Source organism: Pristiophorus japonicus, chromosome 7 (assembly GCF_044704955.1).
Source record: "Pristiophorus japonicus isolate sPriJap1 chromosome 7, sPriJap1.hap1, whole genome shotgun sequence".
In the NCBI taxonomy this organism is placed as follows: Eukaryota; Metazoa; Chordata; class Chondrichthyes; family Pristiophoridae; genus Pristiophorus; species Pristiophorus japonicus.
Window position 1 is genome coordinate 216,799,005 of NC_091983.1, and position 25,576 is coordinate 216,824,580.

The 25,576-nt window shown below is 50.2% G+C and overlaps 1 protein-coding gene across 1 annotated transcript in view; it reads right to left on the bottom strand.

The window, feature by feature from the left end:
* susd4 (sushi domain containing 4) overlaps positions 1-25,576 on the bottom strand; it is a 247,139-nt gene that overhangs the window by 77,039 nt on the left and 144,524 nt on the right. The window contains exons 3-5 of the mRNA XM_070884571.1: positions 21,542-21,736; positions 16,401-16,604; positions 9,589-9,804 (exon numbers count right to left, since the gene is read on the bottom strand). Of these exons, the coding sequence (XP_070740672.1) occupies positions 9,589-9,804; positions 16,401-16,604; positions 21,542-21,736 (615 nt within the window). The remainder of the gene's footprint in view (positions 1-9,588; positions 9,805-16,400; positions 16,605-21,541; positions 21,737-25,576) is intronic.

The window sequence follows — 25,576 nt, forward strand, 5'->3', positions numbered from 1 at the left end:
TTCACCAACAGTTGTAGCAGGACTTCCCTGCTTTTATACTCTATCCCCTTGCAATAAAGGCCAACATTCCATTTGCCTTCCTGATCACTTGCTGTAACTGCATACTAACTTTTTGTGTTTCATGTACAAGGATCCCCAGGTCCCTCTGCACTGCAGCATTTGGTAATCTCGCCCCATTTAAATAATAATTTGCTTTTTTATTTTTCCTACCAAAGTGGATAACCTCACATTTTCCCACATTATACTCCATCTGCCAGATTTTTGCCCACTCACTTAGCCTATCTATGTCCTTTTGTAGATTCTTTGCATCCTCCACACAATTTCCCACCCATCGTTGTATCAGCAGCAGATTTGGTTACATTTCACTCGGTCCCTTCATCCAAGACATTAATATAGATTATAAATAGTTGAGGACCCAGCACTGATCCCTGCGGCACCCCACTAGTTACTGTTTGCCAACCTGAAAATGACCCATTTAACCCGCCTCTCTGTTTTCTGTAGGTTAGCTAATCCTCTGTCCATGCTAATATATTACCCCCAACCCCATGAGTTCTTATCTTGTGCAGTAACCTTTTATGTGGCACCTTATCGAATGCCTTCTGGAAATCCAAATATACGCTATCTACTGATTCCCCTTTATCCACCCAGCCCGTTACATTCTCAAAGAACTCCAGCAAATTTTTCAAACATGATTTCCCTTTCATAAAACCATGCTGACTCTGCTTGACTGTATTTTGCTTTTCCAAATGTCCTGCTACTGCTTCCTTAATAATGGTCTCCAGCTTTTCACAACGACAGATGTTCGGCTAACCGGTCTATAGTTTCCTGCTTTTTGTCTCCCTCATTTCTTAAATAGGGGTGTTACATTTGCGGTTTTCTAGTCTGCTGGAACCTCTCCAGAATCCAGGGAATTTTGGTAGATTACAATGCATCCACTATCTCAGCTGCCACTTCTTTTAAGACCCTAGGATGCATGCCATCAGGTCCCATTAGTTTGCCTAGTACTTTTTCTCTAGTGATAGTGATTGTTTTAAGTTTCTCCTCCCCCCCCAATAACCCCTTGATTATCAATTATTGAGATGCTTTTTATGTCTTCTACCGTGAAGACAGATACAGAATATTTGTTCAAAGTCTCTGCCATTTCCCTGTTTCCCATTATTAATTCCCCAGTCTCATCCTCGAAGGGACCAACATTTACTTTAGCTATTCTCTTCCTTTTTATATACCTGTAGAAGCTCTGACTGTCTGTTTTTATATTTCTTGCTAATTTACTCTCATAATCTATCTTCTCTTATTTTTTTTAGTCGTCCTTTGCTGGTTTCTAAAAAATTCCCAATCCTCTGGCCTTCCACTATTCTTCGCAACATTGTGTGCCTTTGTTTTCAATTTGATACCATCCTTTACTTCCTTAGTTAGCCACAGATGGTTCATCCTTCTCTTATTTCTCACTGGAATATATCTTTGCTGAGAGTTATGAAATATCTCCTTAAATGTTTGCTACTGCTCATCTACCATCTTACCCTTTAATCCATTTTCCCAATCCACTTTAGCCAACTCTGCCTTCATACCTTTGTAATTACTTTTATTGAAATGCAGGGCACTATTTTGAGACCTAGCTTTCTCACCCCCCAACTGAATTTGAAATTCTACCATGTTATGATCACTCTTCCCAAGAGGATCCTTTGCTATGAGATCATTAATTAATCCAGTCTCACTACACATTACCAGATGTAAAATAGTCTGCTCCTGGTTGGTTCCACAACATATTGTTCTAAGAAACCATCCCAAATACACTCTATGAACTCTTCCTCAAGGCTACCTTTGCCAATTTGATTTGTCCAATCAATATAAAGATTAAAATCACCTATGATTATTGCTGTACCTTTCTTACAAGCATTCATTATTTCTTGATTTATACTCTGTCCTACAGTGTAGCTACTGTTAAGGGGCCTGTAGACTACTCCTACCTTTTTATTTCTTATCTCCACCCAAACTGACTCTACATCTTGATCTTCTGAGCCAATATCATTTTTCACTACTGCATTGATCTCATCCTTTATTAACAGAGCTACCCCACTTCCTTTTTCTGTTTGTCTATCCTTCCGAAATGGTAAACACCCCTGAATATTCAGCCTAGATTTATGAGATCAAGTTCCTGGAGTGGGACTTGAACCGACAGCCCTCTGACTCAGAGGTGAGAGTGCTACCACTGAGCCACTGATGACAAAGTTGAGCAGCAATTTCTTCACTCAGAGGGTTTGAATCTTTGGAATTCTCTGCCCCAGAGGGCTGTGGATGCTGAATCTCTGAGTATATTCAAGGCTGAGATAGATAGATTTTTGGAGTCTAGGGGTATCAAGAGATATGGAGATCGGGCGGGAAAGTGGAGTTGAGGTCAATGATCAGCCATGATCTTATTGAATGGTGGGGCAGGCTCAAGGGGCCGTATGGCCTACTACTGCTCCTATTTCTTATGTTCTTATGTTTACTAGAAGCAGTTGCAACAAATAAATCTTGTGAATGGGACAACAAACTGAGTAAATAAGAAAGCGCAGCAATCAATGGTAGGAACTGCAAATAGACGGCAGTAACCAGGGGGACCCAAGGACCAGCCTTGGGAACTCCAGGACAATACATCAGGTGTCGAGAAGACAATGCTCCTGTTTGCAGGTGATATGCAGTTGCATAGGAAGGCAAGGTACACAAGAGAAAATGTTAACAGACTTTAGTAGATGATTGGCAAATGGAATTTAATTTGCATCTGAACTGCAAAGTCTCCTGGCTGACAGGTGGCCGTTTGTTCTTCTTCATCGCCCTCCCCCTGCTTGTTGGAGCACTGGTTTAGAAAACATAGAAACATAGAAAATAGGTGCAGGGGTAGGCCATTCGGCCCTTCTAGCCTGCACCGCCATTCAATGAGTTCATGGCTGAACATGCAACTTCAGTACCCCATTCCTGCTTTCTCGCCATACCCTTTGATCCCCCGAGTAGTAAGGACTTCATCTAACTCCTTTTTGAATATATTTAGTGAATTGGCCTCAACTACTTTCTGTGGTAGAGATTTCCACAGGTTCACCACTCTCTGGGTGAAGAAAATTCTCCTCATCTCAGTCCTAAATGGCTTACCCCTTATCCTTAGACTGTGACCCTTGGTTCTGGATTTCACCAACATTGGGAACATTCTTCCTGCATCTAACCTGTCTAAACCCATCAGAATTTTAAACGTTTCGATGAGATCCCCTCTCATTCTTCTGAACTCCAGTGAATACAAGCGCAGTTGATCCAGTCTATCTTGGTATGTCAGTCCTGCCATCCCGGGAATCAGTCTGGCGAACCTTCGCTGCACTTCCTCAATACCAAGAATGTCCTTCCTCAAGTTAGGAGACCAAAACTGTACACAATACTCCAGGTGTGGCCTCACCAAGGCCCTGTACAACTGTAGTAACACTTCCCTGCCCCTGTACTCAAATTCCCTCGCTATGAAGGCCAACATGCCATTTGCCTTCTTAACCGCCTGCTGTACCTGCATGCCAGCCTTCAATGACTGATGTACCATGACACCCAGGTCTTGTTGCATCTCCCCTTTTCCTAATCTGTCACCATTCAGATAATAGTCTGTCTCTCCGTTTTTACCACCAAAGTGGATAACTTACATTTATCCACATTATACTTCATCTGCCTTGCATTTGCCCATTCACCTAACCTATCCAAGTCACTCTGCAGCCTCATAGCATCCTCCTCGCAGCTCACACTGCCACCCAACTTAGTGTCATCCGCAAATTTGGAGATACTACATTTAATCCTCTCGTCTAAATCATTAATGTACAATGTAAACAGCTGGGGCCCCAGCACAGAACCTTGCAGTATCCCACTAGTCATTGCCTGCCATTCTGAAAAGTACCCATTTACTCCTACTCTTTGCTTCCTGAATGCCAACCAGTTCTCAATCCACGTCAGCACACTACCCCCAATCCCATGTGCTTTAACTTTGCACATTAATCTCTTGTGTGGGACCTTGTCAAAAGCCTTCTGAAAGTCCAAATGCACCACATCAACTGGTTCTCCCTTGTCCACTCTACTGGAAACATCCTCAAAAAATTCCAGAAGATTTGTCAAGCATGATTTCCCTTTCACAAATCCATGCTGACTTGCACCTATCATGTCACCTCTTTCCAAATGCGCTGCTATGACATCCTTAATAATTGATTCCAACATTTTACCCACTACCGATGTCAGGCTGACCGGTCTATAATTCCCTGTTTTCTCTCTCCCTCCTTTTTTAAAAAGTGGGGTTACACTGGCTACCCTCCACTCCATAGGAACTGATCCAGAGTCTATGGAATATTGGAAAATGACTGTCAATGCATCCGCTATTTCCAAGGCCACCTCCTTAAGTACTCTGGGATGCAGTCCATCAGGCCCTGGGGATTTATCGGCCTTCAATCCCATCAATTTCCCCAAAACAATTTCCCGACCAGTAAGGATTTCCCTCAGTTCCTCTTTCTTACTAGACCCTCTGACCCCTTTTATATCCGGAAGGTTGTTTGTGTCCTCCTTAGTGAATACCGAACCAAAGTACTTGTTCAATTGGTCTGCCATTTCTTTGTTCCCCGTTATGACTTCCCCTGATTCTGACTGCATCGGACCTATGTTTGTCGTTACTAACCTTTTTCTCTTTACATATCTATAGAAACTTTTGCAGTCCGTCTTAATGTTCCCTGCAAGCTTCCTCTCGTACTCTATTTTCCCTGCCCTAATCAAACCCTTTGTCCTCCTCTGCTGAGTTCTACATTTCTCCCAGTCCTTGGGTTCACTGCTATTTCTGGCCAATTTGTATGCCACTTCCTTGGCTTTAATACTATCCCTGATTTCCCTTGATAGCGACAGTTGAGCCACCTTCCATTTTAAAAATTTTTTACGCCAGACAGGGATTGTTGTCGTTCATCCATGCGGTCTCTAAATGTCTGCCATTGCCCATCCACAGTCAACCCCTTAAATATCATTCGCCAATCTATCCTAGCCAATTCACGCCTCATACCTTCAAAGTTACCCTTCTTTAAGTTCTGGACCATGGTCTCTGAATTAACTGTTTCATTCTCCATCCTAATGTAGAATTCCACCATATTATGGTTACTCTTTCCCAAGGGGCCTCGCACAACGAGATTGCTAATTAATCCTCTCTCATTACACAACACCTAGTCTAAGGTGGCCTCCCCCCTAGTTGGTTCCTCAATATATTGGTCTAGAAAACCATCCCTTATGCTACAGTGGGAGATACAAGACACAGGCTCCTTGAACACAAGTTTATTATCCAATCGGTCACACATGGACACACAGACACACACACACTCACTCACTCATACACACACACAAGACACATTCACACACGCTCACACTGAGACACACATGCATACTCACTCATATTCACACACAATGACACACTCACACACAGAGACACACTCACACACATACACACACACACACTCACACTCTCGCTCACACACTCACAGACATGCACACACACGCCCACTCACACACTCTCGCTCACACTCACACACACACTCACAGACAGACATGCACACACACTCACACACTCATTCACTTACACACATAGACAGACACACAAACACTAACACACAAACATACACATACTCACACACACAGACCCACTCACACACACACTCACACACATACACTGACACACACACTCACACATGCATACACTCATGTAGGCACACTCACACACACACTCACTAATCTGGTCACACACACACTCATATACACGCATACACTCGCACACACAGACACACTCACAGAGACACACAAACACTCACACATACTCACATACATCATCATAGGCAATCCCTCGGGATCGAGGAAGACTTGCTTCCACTCTTAGCATGAGTTCTTCGGTGGCTGTACAGTCCAATACGAGAATCATAGTCTCCGTCACAGGTGGAACAGATAGTGGTTGAGGGGAAAGGTGGGCAGAGAGCCTGGTTTGCTGCATGCTCCTTCTGCTGCCTGCGCTTGATTTCTGCACGCTGTCGGCGATGATACTCGAGGTCAGCGCCCTCCCGGACGCACATCCTCCACTTAGGGCGGTCTTTGGCCAGGTACTCCCAGGTATCAGTGGGGATGTCGCACTTTATCAGGTAGGCTTTGAGGGTGTCCTTGTAACATTTTCTCTGCCCGCCTTTGGCTCGTTTGCCGTGGACGAGTTCCAAGTAGAGCGCTTGCTTTGTGAGTCTCGTGTCTGGCATGCGAACCATGTGGCCTGCCCAGCGGAGCTGATCGAGTGTAGTCAGTGCTTCAATGCTGGGGATATTGGCCTGGACGAGGACGCTAATGTTTGTGCGTCTGTCCTTCCAGGAGATTTGTAGGATCTTGCGGAGACATCGCTGGTGGTATTTCTCCAGCGACTTGAGGTGCCTACTGTACATGGTCCACATCTATGAGCCATACAGGAGGGCAGGTATTACTATGGCCCTGTAGACCACGAGCTTGGTGACAGTTTTGAGGGCCTCGTCTTCAAACACTCTTTTCCTCAGGCGACCGAAGGCTGCACTGGTGCACTGGAGGCGGTGTTGGATCTCGTCGTCAATGCCTGCTCCTACTCCAATCTCTGTCGTCGAGCTACAGTACGCGGACGACGCCTGCGTCTGTGCACACAGAGGCTGACCTCCAGGACATAGTCTTTTACCGAGGCGTATGAAAGCATGGGCCTTACGCTAAACATCGGTAAGACAAAGGTCCTCCACCAGCCTGTCCTCACCGCACAGCACTGCCCCCCAGTCATCAAGATCCACGGCGCGGCCCTGGACAACGTGGACCACTTCCCTTATCTCACATACATATACACACACACATAGATACACACACACACATACATTCACACACACATACACGCACTCACACCCACACTCACACATACATATACACAAACTCACACACACTCACACATACATGCTCCATTGTCACCCCCAGAACCCCCTCCCCTTCCCACGGCACCTTCCCGTGCAAGTGCAGGAGATGCAACACCTGCCCTTTTATCTCCTCCCTTCCCATTATCCAGGGCTCCAAATACTCCTTCCAGGGGAAACAGCGATTTATTTGTACTTATTTCAATTTAGTAAACTGTATTCACTGCTCCCGATGTGGTCTCCTCTACATTGGGGAGACCAAGCACAGCTTTGCTGAACACCTCCGTTCAGTCCGCAAGTGTGACCCTGAGTTTCCGGTCGCCTGTCAGTTTAATTCCCCACTCCACTCCCACTCTGATATCTCCATCCTCGGACTCCGCCACTGTTCCAATGAAGTTCAACACAAGCTCGAGGAACAGCACCTCATCTTTCGATTAGGCACTTTACAGCCTCTGGACTCAACATCGAATTCAACAATTTCAGACCATAACCTCTGGCCATCTTTGGCTCCCTTCACCAGCGCCCCCCCCACCCACCATCTTGTTTTTTTTCTTCTCTTTTCTCTCTTTGTCTATAATGGCAGCTGGTCATTATTCCGCTATTCACACCCTATCCAGATCAACCTTTTTCTAACCTCTATCATTACCATTTCAATTTGGCCCATCATCCCTTTTGTGTCTCTAATCTCTCCTGCCTTCCACCCTATCACAGACCTTCCCTTTTGTCCTTTCTTCCCCTCCCCCTTTCAGTGCGTCAGAATGTGCTCTTTTCGAACATTTTGCAGTTCTCAAAAAGGGTCGTCGACCCGAAACACTAACTCTGTTTTTCTTTCCAGATGCTGCCTGACCCGCTGAGATTTCCAGCATTCTCTGTTTTTATTTCAGATTCCAGCCTCTGCATTAATTTCCTTTTGTATTAATAGTCAAAGGGTGTTTTAGTGACTGGAAGGATGTTTCCAGTGGAGTTCTGTAGGGCTCAGTACTAGGTCGCTTGCTTTTTGTGGTATTTATCAATGATTTAGACCTGAAGGTAGGGGGGTATGATTAAAAAGTTTGCAGATGATACAAAAATTGGCTGTGTGGTTGATAATGAAGAAGAAAGCTGTAGACTGCAGGAAGATATATATATTTGCCTCTCCCAGGAGATCGCAGGCACCGGATGGGGTGGAGTGTAAAATGCTGCGATACATGGGGTGTCGCGGTTGTGTGAGGTGGACTAGTTGGGCTTTACCTTTCCACCATTGTTCAGAAGTTTATATATAACCTTCAGGGCAGCTGACCGAGGGCCGTGTGGCTCTTTGTTGGCCGGCGCGGACACGATGGGCCGAAATGGCCTCCTTCTGCGCTGTAAATTTCTGTGTTTCTATATCAATTAGCTGGTCACATGGGCTGAATAATGGAAAATGGAATTCAATCCGAAGAAGTGTGAGGTAATGCATTTGGGGAAGGCTCACAAGGCAAGGGGATGCACATTAAATGGTAGGACACTGAGAAGTGTAGAGGAACAAAGGGACCTTGGAGTGCATGTCCACAGATCCCTGAAGGCAGCAGGCCAGGTAGATAAGGTGGTTAGGCAGGCATATGTGATACTTGCCTTTATTAGCCTAGGCATAGAATATAAGAGCAGGGAGGTTATGCTTGAACTGTATAAAACACTGGTTAGGCCACAGCTGGAGTACTGCATGCTGTTCTGGTCACCACATTACAGGAGAGATATGATTGCACTAGGGAGGGTACAGAGGAGATTTACGGAGATGTTGCCTGGACTGGAGAATTTTAGCTATGAGGAAAGATTGGATCGGCTGGGTTTGTTTTCTTTGAAATAGAGCAGGCTGATGGGAGACTGCATTGAGGTGTATAAAATTATGAGGAGCCTGGATAGAGTGAATAGGAAGGGCCTTTTTCCCTTAGCAGAGGGGTCAACAACCAGGGGCATAGATTTAAAGTAATTGGGGGGAGATTTAGAGGGGACTTGAGGAGAATCTTTTTCACCCAGAGAGTGGTGGGGGTCTGGAACTCACTGCATGAAAGGGTGATAGAGGCAGAAACCCTCACCACATTTTAAAAGCACTTGGATGTGCACTTAAAGTGTCGTAACCTACAGGGCTACGGACCAAGAGCTGGACAGTGAGAATAGGCTGGATAGCTCTTGGTTGGCCGGCGCGGACACGATGGGCCGAATGGCCTCCTTCCGTGCTGTAGATTTCTATGATTCTGTGATTCTCACACACACACGCAGATACACACACCTGCACTCACCCGCAAACGTATACACACCCACAAACATACATACACACACATTAAAATCATACAAACACCAAATTGAGGCCATAGTAAATGGTGAGGATAACTGGGAGAAAATACATTAATAACGTGCAGAATTGGCACGTTATTGGCAAATGAATTTCAAATATAGATGAGGTGGTACATTTTGGAATAAGGAGGCATAAAATTGCTTGGAAAATGAGAATTTAAACTGTGTAGAGGAGCAAAGGGATCTAGGGGTACAGATTCACGTAAGTAGAAGTAGCAATGCCATACAAATGTAAACTAAGCACTGGGATTCACAAATACACAGACACACATTGCAGCAAGAGTCACTGGCTGGCAATGCTGAGCTGATTTCCCTCTCCCTAACTTCCCGCTGCCCTTGCTCGTCAACTTACAATCAGAGAGGCACAAAGGAGTGGAGCTGGGCTCCCAGGCTAGGGTTCCATCCTCCTGCCTTTCGCACTCCACCTTTGGCGGTCCCTTCAGCTTGTACCCGTCCTGGCAGTGGAACCGTACCAGGGTGCCCTCGTAGAATCCCGCTGCGAGGGATGGTGCCCTGCCTCCGTGCTCAGGGGCTCTGGGATCGCTGCAGGCGTTCATGTCGTCGAGCTCTGGAAAGACAGGGCAGGTTTATTAACACTCTGCGTCACCGTGGACTGGCCCTTTAAACTCACTCAACTCAGCTGTGGAGCACAAAGGTGGGAAGGTCAATGCGTTAAAAACCGCCATGGTGTGCACACGATGGGTGTCACTGCCAGTTCAGCTCCGCACCCAATGGGAGTCATTTTAACCCCTCCCAGGAAGTGGGCGGAGTCATGTGTAGTTGGGGGGGGGGGTGGATGACCCATCATCATCATCATAGACACTCCCTCGAAATCGAGGAAGACTTGCTTCCACTCTAAAAGTGAGTTCTCAAGTGACTGAACAGTCCAATACAGGAATTCCAGTCTCTGTCACAGGTGGGACAGACAGTGGTTGGAGGAAAGGGTGGGCGGGGAGTCTGGTTTGCCGCACGCTCCTTCCGCTGCCTGCGCTTGTTTTCTGCATGCTCTCGGCGATGAGACTCGAGGTGCCCAGCGCCCTCCCGGATGCTCTTCCTCCACTTAGGGCAGTCTTGGGCCAGGGATTCCCAGGTGTCAGTGGGGATGTTGCACTTTATCAGGGCGGCTTTGAGGGTGTCCTTGAAACATTTCCTCTGCCCACCTGGGGCTTGCTTGCCGTGTAGGAGTTCCGAGTAAAGCGCTTGCTTTGGGAGTTTTGTGTTGGGCATGCAGACTATGTGGCCTGCCCAACGGAGCTGGTCGAGTGTGGTCAGTGCTTCGATGCTGGGGATGTTGGCCTGAGCGAGAACACTGACGTTGGTGTATCTGTCCTCCCGGGGGATTTGCAGGTTCTTGCAGAGGCAGTGTAGGTGGTATTTCTCCAGTTTTAACAGAGACAGGTCAGCGGAGGGCAGCGAACCCACTCTCAGGAGGCGGGTTGGGGTTGGGGGGCGGGTGACCAATCCGCTCTCAGGAGGCGGGTCAGGGGGCGGCCAACCAATCCACTCTTAGGAGGCGGGTCAGGCAACCAATCTGCTCTCAGGAGGCGGGTCAGGCAACCAATCCACTTTCAGGAGGCGGGTCAGGCAACCAATCTGCTCTCAGGAGGCGGCCAACCAATCCACTCTCAGGAGGCGGGTCAGGCAACCAATCTGCTCTCAGGAGGTGAGTCGACCCTTAAAATATTTTAAGGAGGCTGCGGCGTACATTTTAACGGCTCTTTTATTTTTAAGACCTGCAAGCCTTGGGAAGACCACTGATGGGAGGTGTGAAGGGCCGGCTGGAACAGGCAAGTGCCTTTACGGCCCTGCGTGTGGGCCAGGAGGAGCAGGAGTGCTTCCCCCTCTGCCCCCGCCCAACAAGCTAACCTGTAAAAGCTCCCGCATTCTGACTGCTCCCACCCCCCCACCCCCTGCGCAGTCCCCTGTACCCCCACCCTTCGCACCTCGTTGACTCGCCCGGATTATTCAGACTGTGTGTGACTTTAAATAATCCAAGATGAAGCCTAAGCTCTGGGCCCCATGACCCTGGAGCCCTGTAATTATTAGGGTCATTCTGCGGGCTACTTAATGTCCCACTGCTCCTGACTCAGGATTAGTGTGACAGACACGGGGAGTGGGCGGGGATACGAATCACTGATTGTGTCATGGGAAAACAGAACAACAAAAGTGCACAGGTGGTGAGGAAGGGACTCTGGAGGCGAAATTCGGGGACGCCCCAATTGGGGTCGGTAACCCTCGTAAGGCGGGACTTCCTGCGCCCGATAACCGAAATTGGGTTCACTACCCGGGCGAACGTCGAAGCAATACGCGGCCTCTCCGTTGACGCGTTCCACGAGAGGAATTGAGCGCCTGACATTGCTCTCCACTTCCTCCCAGGGGCAGCGACCCCAATTTCGTTAAAGAAGAAGGATGCTGCGAGCTCCTCACGGCTTTTGATGGGTCTGCACGAGGCCACCGGGGATGCAGAGTGCCGTGGCCACAGCCCAGCACCGAATGCAGTGCCAGGCTGCGTTACCGCGGCATGGACCCTGCAGAAATGGACTCCGAGGCCGGACCGGTAAGTTGGAGGACGTGCAAAATGGCAGCGCCCACCTTCCCTTTAAATTGGACACCGCCAGCGGAGTGCGGCCTGGCTGACGATGACAATACCGCGGCAGCCTCACCGAAGCAGGGCACTACCGCTAACTCCCGCGCAATTTCATGGGAGCCGGCTGGTCTGTTCCTCGCCCCCCCGCCACTCCCCTCAGGTGAAAACATTTTCGTGCCCCGCTACCGCCCCCTGGAGGTGCTAACGGGAGGCGCACAGCAGAGGAATATCACCCCCCCTCCACCCCGTGTTTAGTTCTGCTCTAATTTTCCTTTCCATTTTCTCCATCTTTCCTGAAGGCACTGCCTCTCACCATAATGCATTCTCTGGGCAGCATTTGGCCACACTTAGGTGGGAGTGAGTGTCGGCGGGGAATTTAACCGTGGAGGGCATCACAGCTGGGCCGCATTCTATCCTCGCCCAGTGTCCACAGACATGCACTTTGCAGCTGGTCTGATGTGGGAACTCTGGCCGTTTTCTACCCTTCCCTCGCCCAGGGGCGTAGTGACCCAGTGTAATGACCCCCTTCCCTCGCCCAGGGGCGTAGTGACCCAGTGTAATGACCCCCTTCCCTAGCCCAGGGGCATAGTGACCCAGTGTAATGACCCCCTTCCCTAGCCCAGGGGCATAGTGACCCAGTGTAATGACCCCCTTCCCTCGCCCAGGGGCATAGTGACCCAGTGTAATGACCCCCTTCCCTAGCCCAGGGGCATAGTGACCCAGTGTAATGACCCTCTTCCCTAACCCAGGGGCATAGTGACCCAGTGTAATGACCCCCTTCCCTCGCCCAGGGGCGTAGTGACCCAGTGTAATGACCCCCTTCCCTCGCCCAGGGGCACACTGACCCAGTGTAATGACCCCCTTCCCTAGCCCAGGGGCACACTGACCCAGTGTAATGATCCCCTTCCCTCGCCCAGGGGCGTAGTGACCCAGTGTAATGACCCCCTTCCCTCGCCCAGGGGCGTAGTGACCCAGTGTAATGACCCCCTTCCCTAGCCCAGGGGCACACTGACCCAGTGTAATGATCCCCTTCCCTCGCCCAGGGGCGTAGTGACCCAGTGTAATGACCCTCTTCCCTAGCCCAGGGGCATAGTGACCCAGTGTAATGACCCTCTTCCCTAGCCCAGGGGCATAGTGACCCAGTGTAATGACCCTTTTCTCCCCCCCCTCACTATTGCCCTAGGGATCAAGCCTCGGAACTTCCTGTCGGGACACTCAGTGGAGAAGGTCACAAATTGACAAGGCAGCTTTGACCTCAGTGAAGGGTCAGTGAGGTGTGTGGTGGTAAAGGATAAATCTCTTCATTGCAGTAAAGTTTTGAACTTGCCTAGTGACCGTCCACATTGGGGCAGAAATTAAATACCATTGTGTCCAATTTACGGGCACAAAGCCAGCGCAACGGGGCTCAACTTCGGCGACTGAAAACGTCCAACCCCAAATTGGGTCATTTTTCAAGAGTCTGAGGTGGCTTAAATCAGGCTAATGAAGGGTCTAATGCCTGTTTTAGGACCATGCTACTAAATTGGGCCTGTTCCGCTCGGCTTTTCTGCCCGTGGATGTAGACTAGCCAGCAGCCAATAACTGAGTAAGTTTAATCCGTTTCTTAAAATTAATGTGGAACCAGGAAGTGCAGGAAAATCCCAGCTCCAGCTCACTACTCCCGCCCTTGATCCTTCACCCTCGATCCTCGACCTCCCCGATCCCCGACCTCCCCGATCCCCCTCCCCCAATCGCCCCCCTCCCCCGATCCTCCTCCCTTCCCCCGATCACCCTCATCCCCCAATCCTCTTCCCCTCCCCCCTCCCTCTTCCCGATTCTCCCCTCCCCTCCCCGATCCCCCTTCCCCGATTCTCCCCCTCCCCCGATCACCCTCATCCCCCAATCCTCCTCCCCTCCCCCCTCCCTCTTCCCGATCCTCCCCTCCCCTCCCCGATCCCCCTTCCCCGATCCTCCCCCAATCACCCTCCCCCCGAATCCTCTCCCTCCCCCCCGCCGCTCCTCTCTCCCTGATCTTCCCTCTCCCATCACCCTCCCTCCCCCCACCCTGATCCTCCCATCCACTGATTCTCCCCATCCTCCGATCACCCTCCCCATCCCTTGATCATCCCCCTCCCCCCGATCACCATCCCCCTCCCCCAATCACCCTCCACGATCCCGATCCCCGATCCCCTTCCCCCGATTGTCCCCCGATCCCCCGATCCCCCTCCCACGATTACCCTCCCCTTCCCCCGATCCAGTCCCACTCCCCCCGATCACCCTCCCCCTCCCCCGATCCTCCCCGGCCTCGATCACCCACTCCCTCCCCCGATCACAATCACCCGCCCCAGATCACCCTCCCCCGATCACACTTCCCCGATCACTCTCCTCCTCCCCCTGCCCCAATCACCCTCCCTCCCATCCCGGTCCCCCTGCCCCAATTCCCCTCCCCCGATCACCCTCCCCCTCCCCCGATCACCCTCCCCCTCCCCCTCCACCAATCACTCTCCCCCTCCCGATCCTCCCCCAATCACCCTCCCCCCGATCCTCCCCCGATCACCCTCCACCAATCACTCTCCCCCTCCCCCGATCCTCCCCCTCCCCCAATCATCCCCCCTCCTCCGATCCCCCTCCCTCCCCCCCCCATCACCCTCTCCCTCCCCCGAGCTCCCTCCCTCCCCCGAGCTCCCTCCCTCCCCCGCCCCCGATCTCCCTCCCCCGATCACCCTCGCTCCCCCGATCACCCTCCACCAATCACCCTTTCCCTCCCCCAATCACCCTCCCTCTCCCCCCCGATCGCCCTCCCCCTCCCCCAATCACCGTCCCTCTCCCCCCCCCGATCGCCCTCCCCCAATCTCCCTCCCTCCCCCGATCCCCCTCCCTCCCCCCCTCCCCCGATCACCCTCCCTCCCTCCCCCGATCCCCCTCTCTCCCCCGATCACCCTCCCTCCCCCGATCACCCTCCCTCCCCCGATCCCCCTCTCCCGATCACCCTCCCCCGATCTCCCTCCCTCCCCCGATCACCCTCTCCCGATCACCCTCCCCCAATCTCCCTCCCTCCCCCGATCACCCCCCCGATCACCCTCCCTCCCCCGATCTCCCTCCCTCCCCCGATCCCCCTCTCCCGATCACCCTCCCCCGATCCCCCTCCTCCCCCGATCACCCTCCCTCCCCGATCACCCTCCCTCCCCCGATCCCCCTCTCCCGATCTCCCTCCCTCCCCCGATCCCCCTCCCTCCCCCGATCACCCTCCCCCGATCCCCCTCCCTCCCCCGATCCCCCTCCCTCCCCCGATCACCCTCCCCCGATCACCCTCCCTCCCCCGATCACCCTCCCTCCCCCGATCACCCTCCCCCGACCTCCCTCCCCCGATCACCCTCCCTCCCCCGATCACCCTCCCCCCCCCGATCCCCCTCCCTCCCCCGATCACCCTCCCCCGATCACCCTCCCTCCCCCGATCCCCCTCCCTCCCCCGATCTCCCTCCCTCCCCCGATCCCCCTCCCTCCCCCGATCTCCCTCCCTCCCCCGATCACCCTCCCCCGATCTCCCTCCCTCCCCCGATCACCCTCTCCCGATCTCCCTCCCTCCCCCGATCACCCTCTCCCGATCACCCTCCCCCGATCCAATACCAGCCCATTTAAAACCCTAAGTGCAACATTTGATAGAGCGAGGAGTTGACCCAGTCTCCCGGCCCGCCATTCCTCCCTCAACCAACACCCCTGAAACCTGATTAACTGATCATTTGGCTCCTCGCTGCCTGGTCGATTTTGCTCTACACACCGGCTGCTGCAGTTGCATACGTTACAACAGTTGAGGCACTTCAAAGCACTCGATTGTCTGGGAACCTCTATGTGACATGATTCTCTGTGAGAGTTGGCGAGGCACATATATAAACTGAAGCTTTCCTTTCTTCCATCCTCGTGTGATTCCAGCCGGGGCCCGAGGGGGAGCCAGTACGATACATGCTGTTTGGGATCTTTACAGCCCGAGAGACTAAACCCACTCCTCCTCCTCCTCCTCCCTACCTCAACCCCCCCTTCCTCTCCCTCAAACCCCTACTCCTCTCTCCCTAATCTCCTCCCTCCTTCAACTCCCTCCTCCTCCTCTCTCCCTCAACCCCTTCCTCCTCCACCTCCCTACCTCAACCCCCTCCTCCTCTCTCCCCAATCTCCTCCCTCCTTCAACCCCCCTCCTCCTCATCTCTCCAATCTCCTTCTCCTCTCTCCCTCAACTTCCTCCCTCAACCTCCTCCCTCCCTCAACCCCTCCTCCTCCTCTCTGCCTCAACTTCCTCCCTCAACCTCCTCCCTCCCTCAACCTTCTCCCTCCCTCAACCCCTCCTCCCTCCAACACCCTCCTCCTCTCTGTCTCATCTTTCTCCCTCAACCTCCTCTCTCCCTCAACCCCCTCCTCCTCTCTCACCAACCCCCTCCTCTCTCCCTCCTCCTCCTCCTCCTCTCTCCCTCAGCCTCCTCCCTCAACTTCCTCCATCAATTCCCTCCACCCTTCCTCCTCTTCCTCTCTCCCACAACCACCCCCTCCCTCCTATCTGCCTCCCCCCCTCCTCCTCCACCACCCCTCTCCCTCCCTCCCTCCCTCACCTGATGAACGTGATATCACAGAGTTGCTCAGACAGGTGGGGATCGAGCTCCAGGCTCCGCTCTCCTGACACCTAGGATGAAGCTCGGTGGAGTAGAAGTCGAGATGGAAGCCGGTCAGACAGCGGAACTCCAGTGTGTCGTCCACTCGGTAGGTCCTGTTTTCCACCTTCCCGTTTGTGATGCTCAGAACCTTGCAGACAATGACTGAAAAAGACAAGAGTTCCCCTGGATGGTTACTGGGACTCTGTGACCTTCAAGTTTCGAGTTCCCCATGGACCAGCACAAAAAAATACCAAGCCTCAAATACGAGGCTTTTGCAAAGCAATCTCATTCTTATTTTGGAGTCTTGCACTGATCTCAGGTGATATTTTGGGAGGGTGAGGAGCAGGGTGGCCAGCTCACCCACCCTAGGCCCCACACTCCAGTCCAGCCAGCAATGGGTGTGTGGTGCTGGAATGCCAAGAAACAACAGGAGCTTGGTGAAGGGCCAAGGCACACTAGGTAGCAATAACCAGGGCTGAGTAGACGGGCTGAACATCAGGAGTTAAAACACCCGTGGTTGGTGGGAGGCAGTGAAATCAGGGCCCAGTTATGCCCTTGTTTAGCTAAATGCACCGTGTAATTACCATATATAACTGCAGAGAAGGCCAAGATTTTAATGTAATGGGCCAGAAAATCAAGTTGTTTATCCACAGTGGCATAATCTGGGCCCAGGAACCAACAGGCGCTGAAACTCTTTCACAAGAAACCTGTTTTGTTCTTCTGCACTAGATTGAACAGTGAAACCACCTGGTACAAAAACACCAATCTCCACTCCAAGGGCAGGATTTCCATTGGGCTTACCGGAGGGGCGGTAATGGGTATGCAAATCAGTTCCGGCCAGGCAGCCAGCTTCCAGCACCCCCCAGGAAATGAGGTGCCGGGTTTGCTGGGGGCTGAGCAATACCGCCCAGGAGTGTCGAGCTGGTGTGCAAACTTTACCGGCCCGCCACCTTTATCGCCCGAACAAGCCTGCAACCGAAAATCCAGTCCAAAGTGTTCCATGATCATCAGTCCCAGACCTGGGCTGTGCGTGTTACTGACAGTGAGGTACTGAGGGCCCAGACCTGGGCTGTGGGTGTTACTGACAGTGAGGAACTGAGGGCCCACAGTGAGGTACTCGGGGCCCAGACTTGGGCTGTGGGTGTTACTGACAGTGAGGTACTGAAGGGCCAGACCCGGGCTGTGGGTGTTACTGACAGTGAGGAACTGAGGGCCCAGACCTGGGCTGTGGTTATTACTGACAGTGAGGTACTGAGGGCCCAGACCTGGGCTGTGGTTATTACTGACAGTGAGGCACTGAGGGCCCAGACCTGGGCTGTGGGTGTTACTGACAGTGAGGTACTGAGTGCCCAGACCTGGGCTGTGGGTGTTACTGACAGTGAGGTACTGAGTGCCCAGACCTGGGCTGTGGGTGTTACTGACAGTGAGGCACTGAGGGCCCAGACCTGGGCTGTGCGTGTTACTGACAGTGAGGTACTGAGTGCCCAGACCTGGGCTGTGGGTGTTACTGACAGTGAGGAACTGAGGGCCCAGACCTGGGCTGTGGTTATTACTGACAGTGAGGAACTGAGGGCCCACAGTGAGGTACTCGGGGCCCAGACATGGGCTGTGGGTGTTACTGACAGTGAGGTACTGAGGGCCCAGACCTGGGCTGTGGGTGTAACTGACAGTGAGGTACTGAAGGGCCAGACCCGGGCTGTGGGTGTTGCTGACAGTGAGGTACTGAGGGCCCAGACTTGGGCTGTGGTTATTACTGACAGTGAGGTACTGAAGGGCCAGATCCGGGCTATAGGTGTTACTGACAGTGAGGTACTGAGGGTCCAGACCTGGGCTGTGCGTGTTACTGACAGTGAGGTACTGAGGGCCCAGACCTGGGCTGTGGTTATTACTGACAGTGAGGTACTGAGGGTCCAGACCTGGGCTGTGCGTGTTACTGACAGTGAGGTACTGAGGGCCTAGACCTGGGCTGTGGTTATTACTGACAGTGAGGTACTGAGGGTCCAGACCTGGGCAGTGGGTGTTACTGACAGTGAGGTACTGAGGGCCCAGACCTGGGCTGTGGGTGTTACTGACAGTGAGGTACTGAAGGGCTAGACCCGGGCTATAGGTGTTACTGACAGTGAGGTACTGAGGGTCCAGACCTGGGCTGTGCGTGTTACTGACAGTGAGGTACTGAGGGCCCAGACCTGGGCTGTGCGTGTTACTGACAGTGAGGTACTGAGTGCCCAGACCTGTAGTGTATTATATTTGTTACTATTACATCCTAACCTTATATACAACTTCAGTGAGTTCACATTTGGAAGATTGCGGGAATTGCAATAGTTACTCAAAGTGAAGAGGCTCAAAGGATAACATCAGCAACTATCCAACATGCTCCCACTGATGTTAGCATATACATTCTGGTTTATGAAGTACATAAGAACAGAAGAACTAGAAGCAGGAGTAGGCCATTCGGCCCCTTGGCTGCTCCGCAATTCAATGAGATCATGGCTGATCTTCTACCTCAACTCCACTTTCCTGACCACTCCCCATATCCATTGATTCCCTTAAGATTCAAAAATCTATTGATTTCTGTCTTGAATATACTCAAAGACTGAGCCTCCACTGCCCTCTGGGTAGAGAATTTCAAAGATTCACCACCCTCTGAGTGAAGAAGTTTCTCCTCATTTCAGTGCTAAATGGCCGACCTCTTATTCTGAGACTGTGACCCTGGTTCTAGACTCCTCAGCCAGAGGAAACATCCTCCCTGCATCTACCCTGTCAAACCCTGTAAGATTTTTGTATGTTTCAATAACATCACCTCTCATTCTTCTAACCTCTAGAGAATGTAGGCCTAGTCTCTCAATCTCTCCTCACAGGACAATCCCCCCATCCCAGGAATCAGTCTGGTGAACCTTCGCTGCACTCCCTCTATGGCAAGTATATCCTTCCTTAGGTAAGGAGGCCAAAACTGTACACAATACTCCAGGTGTGGTCTCACCAGGGTCCTATATATTACAGTTAGACGTCTTTACTCTTAGACTGAAATCCTCTTGTAATAAAGGCCAACATACCATTTGCTTTCTTAATTGCTTGCTATACCTGCATGTTAACTTTCAGTGATTCATGTACAAGGACACCCAGGTCCCTCTGAATACCAACATTTCCCAATCTCTCACCATTTAAAAAATACTCTGCTTTTCTATTTTTCCTTCTAAAGTGGATAACTTCACACTTCTCCACATTTACCATGTTCTTGCCCACTCACTTAGCCTGTCTATATCCCCTTGAAATCTCTTTGCATCCTCCTCACAACTTACATTCCCACCTAGCTTTGTATCCATCAGCAAACCTGGTATATTACATTTGGTCCCCTCATCCAAATCATTGGTATAGATTGTAAATAGCTAGGGCCTAAGCATCCCACTAGTTACAACCTGCCAACACGAAAATGACCTGTTTATTCCTACTCTCTGTTTTCTGCCTGTTAACCAATCCTCAATCCATACTAATATATTACCCCCAATCCCATGAGCTCTAACTTTGTTTAATAATCTCTTTTGTGGCACCTTATCGAATGCCTTCTGAAAATTCAAATACACCACATCCACTGGTTCCCTCTTATCTATTCTACTAGCTCCAACCTCAAAAAACTCTAACGGATTTGTCAAACATGATTTCCCTTTCATAAATCCGTGTTGACTTAGCCCAATCCTATTATTGTTTTCTAAGTGCCCTGTTACCACGTCCTTAATAATAGATTCTAGTATTTTCCCTTCGATTGATGTCAGGCTAACTAGTCTGTAGTTTACTGTTTTCTCTCTCCCTTCTTTCTTAAATAACAGGTTGACATTAGCTGCGGGAACCTTCTGAAGCTATGGAATTTTGGAAGATATCAACCAATGCATCCACTATCTCTATAGCCACCTCTTTCAAAACCCTAGGATATAGGCCATCAGATCCAGGGGATTTATTGGCTTTCAGTCCCATTAATTTCTCCAGTAGTAAATTTTTACTAATACTAATTTCTTTCAGTTCCTCATTCTCGTCAGACCCTTGAATCTCCACTATTTCCGGGAGGTTTTTTGTGTCTTCTTCCATGAAGACAGACACTAAGTATTTGTTTAATTTCTCTGTTTCCCATTATAATTTCTTCTGTCTCATTTACTTTTGTTAAACTTTTCCTTTTTACATACCTATAGAAGCTTTTACAATCTGTTTTTCTTCTCTCGCTAGTTTACTCTCATATTCTATTTTCCCTTTCTTTATTAAGTTCTTGGTCCTCCTTTGCTGAATTCTAAAATTCTCCCAATCCTCAGGCTTGCTGCTCTTTTTGGCAACATTATAAGCCTCTTCCTTTGTTCTAATACTATATTTAACTTCTCTTGTTAGTCACAGTTGGACCACTTTTCCCTGTGGGGTTTGTGTGCATTGTGTGGTGAAAGGAAATGTAAACCCATTTGTGTTATTTAATTTAGGTGTGCGCATTGACACCATTGGTTGTAGGGAGTGTGATATATTAAATCACTCGCATTGTAAGAGGAGTGGGGACAGAGAGAGGAATTAGAGCAGAACTTGTGTTTTGATCTCAACAGAGGTTGCAGGAAGGAGGACGAGCTAGCTGGGTGGTGTGTTTTGAACGCAGAGAGAGAGGGGTCTGAGCAGGGCAGAGGAGGAGAGGGCTCAGAAAACAGAAGAGACAGAAAAGGGCCAAAAGGGAGACAGAAAAAGAGAGAAGTGAGTAAGGGAGAGAGAAATAGACACCAGAGATAGACCAGAGAGTAAGAAAAATAGGGAGGCTAGAAAAGGAGATTAGAAAGAGAGACCAGGGAATAAAAAAGGGAAAAAGAGAGAGATTAGAGAGACCGCGAATAAAGAGATACCAAAGAGATGGAGAGGGATAAAAGAAACAGATACATATATAGAATAGATACCCAGAGAAAAAAAGAGATTTGTTTAAAAGCAAATTAGATAATTGCTTGAAAAGGAGAACTATTAAAGGGTACGGGGACCGAGCAGAGGAGTGGGGTTAGACGTGGGTCAAGGGTAGATGAACACCAGCACCAGAGTTGATGGGCCGAATGGTGTGCTTGTAGAGCTCTCGGCCGTACGTTACTTACAGTTACAGACTGGGGGCTCTGGCGGAATCCAGTCCAGTTTGTTGCTGGGATATCTCAGGCAGGCCATGGTGGCAGGTCCCGACAGCCTGTAACCTCGCAGACAGAAGAAGCGAATCGTGGAGTTCTCGGTGTAGCGAGGCTTTTGGTAAGCAAAATACCCATACTCTGGTTCGGCAGGCTCCAGGCAGTACTTCCCTGAGATTGGAGACAACACAACACACACCGTTATCCCAGATAGTCCATCGCCACAGCCATCGGCAAGAGGCCTGCACAGGGGCAGCTGCCAATCACCGCTGACGATGACCATTGGCATCACGCACGCAGCAGATTCCGTCATGTCAGGGGCTCACCGTTTCAAATGCTGGAACAGGAATCAGTTCACAGTGAGTCCCGTTCGCTTAATCCCTGCCTTTCTCCAGCAATAATGCCAGGCCAAAGTGTGGCGTGCAGCCGTGACTCCCATCCACACATGCTCTTTAATAGACTTTTTAATAGCACCAGTTTGCAAGGCAGTGTTAATTCTACCTGGGTCGATATATCCGACTCCATCCCCGGGTAGAACCTGAACGCCCCTCCCTTTTGTTGACAAGCATGGACCAAAACACTACAGAGACTTGAGCCCATAATCCAGGCTGGCACACCAGTGCAGTGCTGAGGAAATGCTGCACTGTCCGAGTTGCTTTCTTTCGAATGAGACGTCAAACCGAGGTGGATGTAAAAGATCCCATGGCACTATTTCGAAGAAGAGCAGGGGAGTTATCCCCGGTGTCCTGGCCAATATTTATCCCTCAATCAACATAACAAAAACAGATTATCTGGTCATTATCACATTGCTGTCTGTGGGATCTTGCTGTGTGCAAATTGGTTGTTGTGTTTTCTCCATTACAACAGTGACTACCTTCAAAAGTACTTCATTGGCTGTCCGGAGATGATGATACATAAATGCAAGTTTCTTCTTTGTTTCAAAATCAGTGAGTGAACCAGGGACATAGTCAGGCCAAGTGCCACACCAGGAACTACCTCAGCAATACAGGCAGTCAGGCCTGTTCAGCAGGGTCTGTCTCTGGATACAGCTGGACAAGGGGACCCAAATCAAATAAATGTTGCTGGTTCATGCAAAATCACATCTTCAGTTACTGGCGGGCCAACTATTCCTGACGGAAACGCCACAGGCTGGGACTGTGGGGTTGAAATTGTCCTGTACAATGTAATTAGCATTACAGTACATTGGCACGATTGTATGAAACCTCTGTGCGGTTTAATGAAGGCACCTACCTGTTTACCTGACGTGTGTTAACGGCTCCGTTAACGCAGCAGTGGCGGGAGTTTCACATAACATGTTGAAGTACAATGTGGTCCAGATGGGTGCAATCACAACACTCAACAAGATCCACACCAGCCAGGGCAGAGCAAATCATATAATCAACAGCCCCCGCCACTATCCAATACCTGCCCCTTCAACCCCGGCACACTGTGGCTGTAGTATGCAGCAACTCACCAAGGTTACTCTGCCCCAAAATCTCTGCCACTGAGAAGGACAAGATCAGCGATGTCATGGGAGACATCATCATCTCCGAGTTCCTCAACTCCCACACCACCCTGACTTGGACATATATCGCCGCTACTTAGGATCACAGGAACAGGAGGAGGACATTCAATCACTCGAGCCTGTTCCACCATTTACTTAGGGCGTGGCTCATCTGAACCATAACTCCATCTACCCGCCTTGGTTCCATAACCCTTAATATCCTTGCCTAACAAAAATGTATCAATATCAGTTTTGAAATTTTCGCTTTTTGGGGGAGAGAGTTTCAGATTTTCCTTACCCTTTGTGCGAAGAAGTGCTTCCTGATACCATCCCTGGCCGGCCTTGTTCTGGACTCCACCCACCAGAGTAAATAGTTTCTCTATCTACCCTATCTCACACTTCAATTAGATCATTGGCTGTAAAGCACTTTGGGGTGTGCGGTGGTCGTGAAAGGCGCTATATAAATGGAAGTCTTTCTTTCTTTATTTGAGAATCTCATCGCAAAAGCTAGAAATATCCCGGTGGTCCAGCTGCTGAGGAGCCCCCCAGCTCCACCACTGCTGGTTGCTCAAAGGTAGATAACTTTAAGGGGGTGGGGATGAGGCCTGGATTTACTGACTTTTGACAAAGCAACTTCTGCGGACACCTGCGAGAAGATCATGAGCAGACATGCGGGTTGGGGACAATTAAAGGGACAGGACTGCGGGTAAAATGCATGCGGTGTCCGGTGAGGTCCATGTGAGGTGCCCCTGCTGATTCCCCTCCACCTTTGACAAGGCCTGGTCAGTAAAGGACCTGAGGGTTAGAGTAAGCATCTCCGATCGGGCATGCCTCATTAAATAAAGGCAGGCTGCAGCGTAGCACAGTGGCTCTGGCACTGGGGCTGGCACCCAGAGTTTGAGAGTTCAAATCCCACCGGGGAAAGTTGTGAAATCAAATTCAACACGTCTATTAGTTTGTGGGCTGACAATAGAAAGAATAAATGGCCACGGAAGCTGCTGGATTGTTGTAAAAACTCAACTGGTTCACTGATGTACTGCAGGGGATCCTGCTAACCCTCTCCCAGTCTGGCCTGCATCTGATAAATCCCACAGTATGTGGTTGCCTCTTCAAGCCCTCTTGGGGCAATTAGTGATCGCCTCAATTATAAGATTCAGGGCAACTAGGGCTGGCAATAAATGCGACATTGCCAGCGCCACCCACATCCCCAGAACAAATTTTTAAAATGTGCAAAATGAATTACAGCAAATGTGGCGATGGGGGAAAATGCAGGACTGTGGGGTTTGCTTTTGCAAGGATGTGTGACACTGGTCCACAGAGCCTTCGAGAAACTCCAGCATGGCAGCTACCCTTCAGCGGCCCAGTTTCTCACCTGACCAGGGATCACCCCCTCGCCCAATAAATCAACAAGGCACTCATGCACTGCAAAGAACAGAGTTCGGATCGGGTGATGGCTGAACCCTCGTGTTCCCAGTGCTGGCTTCAAATCCAGCTCACATTGCTGGACGGGAGTCTCGGTTCTCTCTGTCTCTCCGGTGGCCTATTCAGCGGGAAGCTTCCAGAGACACGGCTCAGCATTTCTGCTCCAGCCCCTTTGGCACAAACTGCCCTCAGATGTACCACGATATAGCATTAATTTCACAATTGGAGAGGGGCCAGATATATCCTGAAGCTTGGGAACGAGAGAGATATTTTAATCCAGGGAAATGGACATTCCCCTGAGGACTGGGCTGAGGGACACTGAGGCCGATTACAACACAGCCACACAGGATCAGGCTAAACCACCAAATGTCGCTTTAGTTCATGTTTCTACAATTTGCACCCAAATATGTTCATCACTACATCTACCAAAACATTTACCAGTGACTGTAATAGTTTATATATCTAGAATCTAATCGAGGGGTTCAGGAGGTTTATATATAGAATAATGGATACCTGGGGGTGATTACAGGCTGGAATCTAATTGAGGGGTTCAGGGGGGTTTATATATAGAATAATGGATACCTGGGGGTGATTACAGGCTGGAATCTAATTGAGGGGTTCAGGGGGGTTTATATATAGAATAATGGATACCTGGGGGTGATTACACACTGGAATCTAATCGAGGGGTTCGGGAGTTTATATATAGAATAATGGATACCTGGGGGTGATTACAGGCTGGAATCTAATCGAGGGGTTCAGGGGGTTTATATATAGAATAATGGATACCTGGGGGTGATTACAGGCTGGAATCTAATCGAGGGGTTCAGGGGGTTTATATATAGAATAATGGATACCTGGGGGTGATTACACACTGGAATCTAATCGAGGGGTTCGGGAGTTTATATATAGAATAATGGATACCTGGGGGTGATTACAGACTGGAATCTAATCGAGGGGTTCGGGAGTTTATATATAGAATAATGGATACCTGGGGGTGATTACAGGCTGGAATCTAATCGAGGGGTTCAGGGGGTTTATATATAGAATAATGGATACCTGGGAGTGATTACAGGCTGGAATCTAAT